General features: G+C 43.3%; 1 protein-coding gene across 2 annotated transcripts in view; it reads left to right on the top strand.

Moving 5' to 3' along the window:
- Positions 1 to 9,316, top strand: part of TDP1 (tyrosyl-DNA phosphodiesterase 1) — a 97,052-nt gene that overhangs the window by 20,417 nt on the left and 67,319 nt on the right. For both annotated transcript variants that reach the window (XM_011949428.1, XM_011949429.1), the window contains 2 exons: positions 1,634 to 1,730; positions 6,183 to 6,217. In XM_011949428.1, the coding sequence (XP_011804818.1) occupies positions 1,634 to 1,730; positions 6,183 to 6,217 (132 nt within the window). The remainder of the gene's footprint in view (positions 1 to 1,633; positions 1,731 to 6,182; positions 6,218 to 9,316) is intronic.

The following is a 9,316-nucleotide window of genomic DNA, read 5'->3' as shown; positions in this document are numbered from 1 at the left end:
TCAGTTCAAAATGCAGAAATCACCGGTCTTCTGTGTCCTTCGCGCTGGGAGTTGGAGACTGCAGCTGTTCCTATTCGGCCATCTTCCATAGTTTTATTTTACCCATCATGTTAGAATAAGGCTATTGAGCATGAGGTAGTGAGGCATTAGTACTGGAAGTGCATTTTCTATGATGTTTCTCTCTAGTTGATTGTTGTTCCTTTGTGAATGGTAGAGCATCATTCTGCAGTGTGATTGATAAATGTGGAAGTGGCTCAGTTTATCTTGCTTGATTGCTTATATCCAATTTTTGTGATGTTGGGAGAGCTTGTAGAAATATGCTTATTTCTAAGGATTATCTTGCTTTGAATTAATCAGAAAGATCAAGAATCCTTCAAAAGCCTTTTTAATGTATTCTTGAAGAGTGTTTTTATATTATATTTGTAATTCAAAAATACAGCATTTTCAGCTTAGCTTGGGCTCTGTTTCATAGGAATCTAACCACCCATTAGTGAAGCTGCGTCATGCTGTGGGCCTGGGCCTGGGCCTGTTCTCTATTGTATCCTGGGTCAGTACATAGCACAGTACATAGCACACAGGAGGAGTTTGGTGAATGTAGATGTGGTGTGAAATGAATCCACTGTGTGGTCCAAAAGAAGAAAAAAAAGCACTATATTATATAATAATAATTATATATCTTTAATTTATTTGGACTTAAATATTTTAACACAGAGCTACTTATGTGCCCTTTTCGGCCAAAGAAGATAATTATTCAAGGACTTTCTTGAGTCTTACCCCTCTGTATTACAACAGAGCTGCAGGATCAGGCCATGTAGCCCCATTATAAAGGTATCGGGTAAATGAACATTAACTGATCCCTGCTCTGTGTTAGCCCTGTCTTCACTCACTACAAAAACCAGAAACAAATATCGAGTGATAAGGAAGTTAGCATTCCTTAATGAGGTGAGTCCAGCTTCATGAATGGTGTATTTTAATTAATTAATTAATTTTTTTTTTTTTGAGGGGGGGTCTCGCTCTGTCGCCCGGACTGGAGTGCAGTGGCCGGATCTCAGCTCACTGCAAGCTCCGCCTCCCAGGTTTACGCCATTCTCCTGCCTCAGCCTCCGGAGTAGCTGGGACTACAGGCGCCCGCCACCTCGCCCGGCTAGTTTTTTTTTTTTTTTTTTTAGTAGAGACGGGGTTTCACCGTGTTAGCCAGGATGGTCTCGATCTCCTGACCTCGTGATCCGCCCGTCTCGGCCTCCCAAAGTGCTGGGATTACAGGCTTGAGCCACCGCGCCCGGCCTAATTAATTAATTAATTTGTTTATTTTTGAGACAGAGTCTTGCTCTGGCACCTAGTCTGGAGTGCAGTGGCTCAGTCTCAGCTCACTACAACCTTCATCTCCCAGGTTCAAGCGATTCTCGTGCATCAGCCCCGGAGTAGCTGGGATTACAGGCACGTACAACCACGCCTGTCTAATTTTTGTATTTCTAGTAGAGACGGGGTTTCACTATGTTGGCCAGGCTCGTCTCGAATTCCCGACCTCAGGTAGTCCACCTGCCTCAGCCTCCCAAAGAGCCGGGATTACAGGTGTGAGCCACCGTGCCCGGCCATGAATGATGTATATTAAATACTAATGCTCTCTTTTCAGGAAGAAGCCAATCCTGCTTGTGCATGGTGATAAGCGAGAAGCTAAGGCTCACCTCCATGCCCAGGCCAAGCCTTACGAGAACATCTCTCTCTGCCAGGTAAACCACTTACTGCCATTGGAGAGCATGCGTAGTCTGAGTTAGAAGGAAACTTAGACATTTAGTCCACCCTCCCACCTAGTGCAGAAATCCTCTCTCCATATCAGTCATCAGTAGATACTTGTCTACTCAGCTTAAACACTTCCTGAAATAGAGCATCCCATTCGTAGTACTCCTCAGGGTTGGAAAGGTTTTTCTTTTTGTGGGCCTGAAGTCTTCCTCCTAATTTCTACTCATTGGTGTTAATTTTCCCCTTCTGGAGCCACACAAATAAGTAAGTCTTTCATCTTACACATGTCAGTGATTCATATATCTAAAGTGATCTGTCCTGTCTCCCTTAGTTTTCTCTCTCTGATTCAAACATTCTCTTTCTTCAGTTTTACTCAGTGTACTATGAATTCTGAGTCTTCCTGCAACCTGCTAGTGCTCCACTGGTTGCATTTAGCTTGTCAGTATGCCTGTCGAAACCTGGGTTCCAACACTGAACAGGTCTTCTGGATGCAGTTCAGTGGCTATGGGTTTCTTTTTATGAGTATCCTGTGAGTGCAAGTTAAAACTTGTTTTTTGTGACACCTTATGTAACTTATATTAGCTGCCATTGACACTTCAACGGTAGTCCTTCAACCATAGTTCTTTTTTTTCACATCAGTTGCATGTAAGGTCTGAACATGAGAGACGTATAGATTTAAAAAACTGTTAGGAAACTATGTGAGTCATATGCTGCGTATGATCTAAGTCCAGTGTGGAGACATTAAATGCTCTTATAACAGGCGTATCCACTTGGTTTGCTAGGACCAAAGCAAAGCAGAAAAGAAAGCTATATTAGTTTGTTCTTGCACCGCTATGAAGACATACCTGAGACTGGGTAATTTATAAAGAAGAGGGGTTTAATTGGCTGACGGTACATGAAGCATGGCTGAGGAAGCCTCATGAAACTTTCAGTTGTGACAGAAGGTAAAGAGGAAGCCGGCACATCTTACTTGGCGGGAGCAAGAGGGAAGAGAGAAGGGGGAAGAGCTACACGCTTTTATCAAACAACCAGATATCACGAGAACTCACTCACTATCACAAGAATAGCAAGGAGGAAGTCCACCCCCATGATCCAGTCACCTCCTGCCAGGCCCCTCCTCCAACATTGGGGATTATAATTTGAGATGGGATTTGGGTGGGGACACAGACCCAAACCATATCAAAGGCCAAAAAACGGTTATTGCCCAGTTTCTTTATATAGTCCCATAATTTTGTCCTAATACTTTGCAGTTAGCATACAGCGTGGCCAGTGAGTCTTGGACTTTCATTAGGACCCATTTCTTTAGACTCATCATCCACAAAGATCTTCTATTACACGTGACATTTTGAGCAAGAAACATGCAAAGTAGAAAGGAAAACAAGGAATACAGAAGAATTTCTCACATTTATGATAACTACTTTCTATAGAAGTGGTGGTTATGAAGGAGCTGGTGTGATAGTCACCTTTTCCTGTTTCTTTTGGCTGTATTAGTTCGTTATGAGAAAACACGAAAGATGCTTTTTATAGCCCTTTTCTTTCCTTATCGTTAGCTTAGTGAAATTGGCAAAAGATTTCTGCTCTGTGAGTACAGAGACAGAGTGAATTACATACTTTTTGAATTTTTTTTTCTCATTTTCCTTCTAGTGTCTTTTCTCCCCATCCACAAAGATGTAAGAATTCCAACTCACACTGTATCACTCTTTTTTCAACTATATGTGATATCTTTGTATTTTTTTTAAGATGAATACAATACAAGAGCTCAATCTGGTCAGTTTTAAACATAAATCACAACATTTTCCTTATGATTTAACTCACTGCACTTTATAGAGCTGTTGTTTTAAAATGCTTTCTGTCCAACATGGACTCATCTCATGCCCATAGATGTGCCTTTGCCTGGCAGTTGCCAAAATTCCATTGTTTTGCTTCTATTTCCAGCAACATAAGAGGTTAGACGACAGTAGGATAGCTCCCATCAAACCTTACAGTGGGCAGAAAGTAAACTGACAGAAATTCTGAAAACCAGTGACTGAATGAATGGAAATAAAGTCTTTTTCAAATATTACCTACCTGTAGTCGTTTAGGAGAGTGGTTCCTGTGCTTGATAGTGTGCTCCAGGCTGGCCACCAGAGGGCATAGTGAGCCGCTTCTTCCAAACCTCTTGGAAAGAGCTGTAAAGAAGCTCCCAACTCTAGGCTGATGTACAGGATTGTGTCCTTCTCCTGATGTCTTGAAACACCTTTGTACCTTGTCTGTAAGATAAAATCTTTTTCTAGCGACGTGGGTCATTTAAACTGAGACACATTAGTCGGTGGCTGCTGACACTCTCCCATTTTGCAAACGTGGGACCTAAGGTGGTCAGAGTCACATTGCCTGGGCTCAGTCCCGGCTCTGTGTGTGTGTATTAGTGTGCTTGGATGCTATAACAGAATTACCTGGGTGACTTTTCTTGGACTTGGGTCGCTGAAACAACAGGCACTTATTTCTCACAGTTCTAGAAGCTGGGAATCCAGGATCAAGGTGCCAGTCAATTCAGTTCCAGGTGAGGGCTCTCTTGCCGGCTTACAGATGGCCACATTCTCACGGTGTCCTCATGAGAGAGAGGGAAGAAGGCAGATACACAGGCTGTCTGGCAGCTCTTTTATAAGGATACCAGTCCTGTTGGATCATGATCATCAGGATCCCACCCTTATGGCCTCATTTAACCTTAATTACCTCCATAAAGTCCCTCTCTTCAAATAGTCACATTGGAAGTTGGGGCTTCAACATATGAATTTGCTGGGGGACACAAGTGTTTAGTCTGCAACACTTATTCTGGGCTTGTCACTGGCTTGTCACCTAGTTTCTTGATCTTTGAAATTGATTGCTAATGCTGTTCATCCTAGAGTTTACTAAAGGACTTGATGTACTAGCCCAAAAACAGCACCCAGTATACAATATCTGTTGAAGCTATTATCCTTGTTTTTTGTGCTTAGACTTACCCAGAAGCATGTGACTTGTAGCAAACTAAACAAAAGCCAAGTCTCTTCACCATTATTCTTTCTCAGCTAAATATCATTTTATAGAGTGGCAGTCTTCCTTCTCATTTGGTAATTTTGGAGACATGAAATAGAATTCCCTGCACTTTCTTCTGTGGCCAGAGTGCACAGATGCATGCTGGTCTGTGAGATCTCCACTCCAAACAGGGACTGTGTTGTAACTCACCTGTGTATTCCAGTTGCCCGTTACTGCCCCCAGCAAAGTTTCACCCACGTGTGGTAAGGAGGCCAGGGTAGGTAGTGGGGAGAGGTTGCAGCAGTGATTGCTACGATTGTAGAGTGCCTACTGCATGCAGGACCCCGTTCCTCAGCATTTTACATGTGTGAGCTCATTCCTAACAACTCTGGATCTCAGAATGGTACCGTTTTAAAGAGGAGAAAGCTGAAGCATAGAGTTAGATGTATTTTCCAGGATCGTACAAAGTTGTGAAGGCAGGATTTAAGCCCATGTACTACATTCCTAATTGTGAAACTTTTACGGTTATTTAAACTCTTTCATAACCTGCATCTTGTGACATATTCTGCTTAACCAAGATCTGGCATTAGTGGGTATTAGATAAAATGTTTTCTATATACATACTTTGTAAAGGTGTCATTTTATAACATGAAAATGGATTTCATATGTTTTTAACACTTGCTATGCTAATATAAGAACATTTCTATTTTTAATTTGACATCCTAAGTCTTTATGTTGCCACCACTTTCAGTGTTTTTTTGGTTTTTTTTGGAGACAGAGTCTCGCTCTGTCACCCAGACTGGAGTGCAGTGGCATGATCTCAGCTCACTGCAAGCTCCGCTTCCGGGGTTCACAACATTCTCCTGCCTCAGCCTCCTGAGTAGCTGGGACTACAGGCGCCCACCACCACGCCTAGCTAATTTTTTTGTATTCTTAGTAGAGACGGGGTTTCACTGCTTTAGCCAGGATGGTCTCGGTCTCCTGACCTCGTGATGCGCCCACCTTGGCCTCCCAGAGTGCTGGGATTACAGGCTTGAGCCACCACACTCGGCCTTCAGTGTTTCTTTTAAATATTCTCTGAAAACTATGTACCATTAATTTCTGTATAAGCCAAATATCTAAAACTTTGCATAGCGTCTCACTTGTTTTACTAGTTTTTTGTCAGCTACAGAAATTAGGCTTCTCAGTCCTAATTACTGTAATTAAAAATGTAGTGTATATTGAATCATTCTGGGTAACAAAATTTATGTCTTGTTTGTTTGTTTGTTTTAATGAGCATCCCCAGATGCTATTATAAAAGCTGTCTTGTTATTCAAGGGCTTGTCCAGTAGAGGTCAGTAGAAATAGTTTAAAAAAAAAAAAAGTTGGCCTGATTGCTTTCTAATGTAATTTCCAGTAGATATGGATATTAGTGAGTTGTTTTTAAATAAATGACTTCTTTTTCATCCTAGGCAAAGTTGGATATTGCATTTGGAACACACCACACGTAAGCAATTTTTATGAAATGGGGGAACCCCTCAAGCATTGTCATTTGTCCATTACACCGTTATTCTTAGGAAAGACTGAGCATGGTAGGCCCACCTAGGATCTAGCACAGTGATGCTTAACTGAGCCTGGGAGAGCTATTCTTTTATTTAATGCTCTTATAAAAATTATTTGTTCTGTCCTTTCAATTTTCTAGATCAGGAAACTGAGGCCCAGGTTTAGGTATGTGATTCTTCCTTGGGCCAGTAGTGGAGACAGGAATAGAACCTATTCTAACTTTAATTTATTTTTATATATATATATATGTGTGTCTGTCTGTGTGTGTGTATGTATATACACACACATAATTTTTCAAGACGTGGTTTCACTCTGTTGCCCAGACTGGAGTGCAGTGGCATGATCACAGCTCACTGCAGCCTCCAACTCCCGGGCTTAAGCAATCCTCCCACCTCAGCCTCCCGAGTAGCTGGGACAATAGGCACACGCCATCATGCCTGGCTAATTTTTTTTGTAGAGACAGGGGTCTCACTTTGTGACCCAGGCTGATCTTGAACTCCTGGGCTCAAACAGACCTCCTGCCTTAGCCTCTCAAAGTGCTAAGATTATAGGCATGAGCCCCTGTGCTGGCATTAACTTTAGCTTTAAATTTGTTCTTGTTTGCTCATTGCTAAAATTTACCTTATTGTTTCCTTTGGTCCATTCACTACCACCCCCTCCCCCCTACACACATACTTTTCAGGTTAAACTCAACAGAGCTCTTTTTTTTTTTTTTTGAGACAGAGTCTCACTCTGTTGCCCAGCCTGGAGTGCAGTGGCACAATTTCAGCTCACTGCAACCTCCACCTCCTGGGTTCAAATGATTCTCCTGCCTCAGCCTCCCAAGTAGCTGGGGTTACAGGCCACTTCCACCACACCTGGCTAACGTTTCTTTTTTTTCTTTTTTTCTTTTTTTTTTTTTGAGACGGAGTCTCACTCTGTCACCCAGGCTGGAGTGCAGTGGCCAGATCTCAGCCCACTGCAAGCTCCGCCTCCCGGGTTCACGCCATTCTCCCGCCTCAGCCTCCCGAGTAGCTGGGACTACAGGCGCTGCCACCTCGCCCAGCTAGTTTTTTTTTTTTTGTACTTTTAGTAGAGACGGGGTTTCACAGTGTTAGCCAGGATGGTCTCGATCTCCTGACCTCGTGATCCGCCCGTCTCGGCCTCCCAAAGTGCTGGGATTACAGGCTTACGTTTCTATTTTTATTAGAGACTGGGTTTCACCATGTTGGCCAGGCTGGTCTCAAACTCTTGACCTCAGGTGATCCACCGTCCTCTGCCTCCCAAAGTGTTGAGATTACAGGCGTGAGCTACCATGCCTGGCCAAGAGCTCTTAATTCAGAGTTTAAAATGCCTAGGAGGCTGGGCGCTGTGGCTCATGCCTATAGTCCCAGCACTTTGGGAGGCCAAGGCAGGTGGATTATTTGGGATCAGGAGTTCGAGACCAATCTAGCCAACATGGTGAAACCCCATCTGTACTAAAAATACAAAAATTAGCTGGGCAGTAGTGGGACGTGCCTATAATCCCAGCTACACAGGAGGATGAGGCAGGAGAATCACTTGAGCCTGCAAGGCGGAGGTTGTGGTGAGCCAAGATCATGCCAGTGCACTCCAGTCTGGGCAACAGAGTGAGACCCTGTCTCAAAAACAAACAAAAAATGCCTTTGGAAAGTAATTACAATTGAACTTTTCCCAATTAAGTATCTGTAGTTTACATTTTGTTGAAATGACAGTATTTTGTAGAAGATTGAGCTCATGTGTTGAAATTACTTCTAGTTGCTTATTTTAAAAAAAAATTTTTTTTTTGAGACAGTCTTGCTCTGTTGCCTAGGCTAGAGTACAATGGTGCAATCTTGGCTCACTACAACCTCCGCCTCCTCCTGCTTCAGCCTCCAAGTTGCTGGGACTACAGATGCGTGCCACTACATCCAGCTAATTTTTGTATTTTTAGTAGAGATGGGGTTTCACCATGTTGGCCAGGCTGGTCTCGAACTCCTGACCTCAGGTGATCCACCCACCTCAGCCTCCCAAGGTGCCAGGATTACAAGCGTGAGCCACCATGCCTAGCCTATTTTTAAAATGTTTTAAGAATTAAATACTTATTATGTTCTTGACACTGCCCAAGAGAATATAGAGTTTTTATTCTTACGGCTTTTTCTTTGGTGAGAGAAGCAAGACAAACATGTGAATTAGAAAAGGAGAATCACCTTCCAGATCATAGTGATGGAGTATAAACTTCATTCTCCACCTCACAGGGTAGAGCTAGAAACAGTGAACGAGGCAGTCTTTGAGACTGTATACACTTTGGCACACAAGCCCTGCTCTGTCCAATTTCGGTTGGATGCTGTGCAATCCTGTGGTCTGTCTCTCAGTGTTTTAGAATGGGAAAGCTCTTTGGTTTCCTCTAGAGCTTTCTAGAGGAGCAGAGTTAATTCTTATGGCTCCAAGAATCGATAGACGGGAAAGAGAAAGCCAAAGCAGCTGAATGTCAAATATCCAGATCCAGGCAGTAGCTAGTGGCAGATCACAGGATGGGCAAGGCATGCTTCTTTCCGCTAAGATCTATAGCCAGGCCCCCCACCACGCATCATTCAGTCCTCTTTCCCACCAAGGCCATGTCTCCCCCCACCTTCCCTACCCCTGTACCAGTGGCATGAAGTGTTCACCGTTGCAGCCACCAGCCCTGTGAAGCCATGTGTGGTGAAAGGAGTGCCCTGGCATCTGGCATGTGTGATCTTCTGCTGGCCCAGTTTGTGACCTTGGATAATCCCTGTTAAATGTCCAGACATAGATTCCACAATTGTAGGATGAGAATAACTCCTTCTCTGGATTACTGTGAAGATTGGTGTGATAACATACGACAGAGCTTCTAGGATGGCACCTGGCAGAGAGGTGCTTGCCATATGTTAGTTCTCTTCCCCCTTTGCAGGAATAGCTGCGTATTTGGGTTGGTTCCCTTTTGCTGCCCCACAGCTTAGCAGACAATATGGCAGGTCAGCGTTCTTCAAGGGAGATCTCATTCCTCGCCCTTTCCTATCCTTTTTTTTTTTTTTTTTTTTTTTTT

This window comes from Colobus angolensis, unplaced genomic scaffold (assembly GCF_000951035.1).
Source record: "Colobus angolensis palliatus isolate OR3802 unplaced genomic scaffold, Cang.pa_1.0 Scaffold3, whole genome shotgun sequence".
Classification (NCBI taxonomy): Eukaryota; Metazoa; Chordata; class Mammalia; order Primates; family Cercopithecidae; genus Colobus; species Colobus angolensis.
The sequence above is the reverse complement of the archived record's forward strand: the minus strand, read 5'-3'. Positions and strand labels throughout refer to the sequence as shown.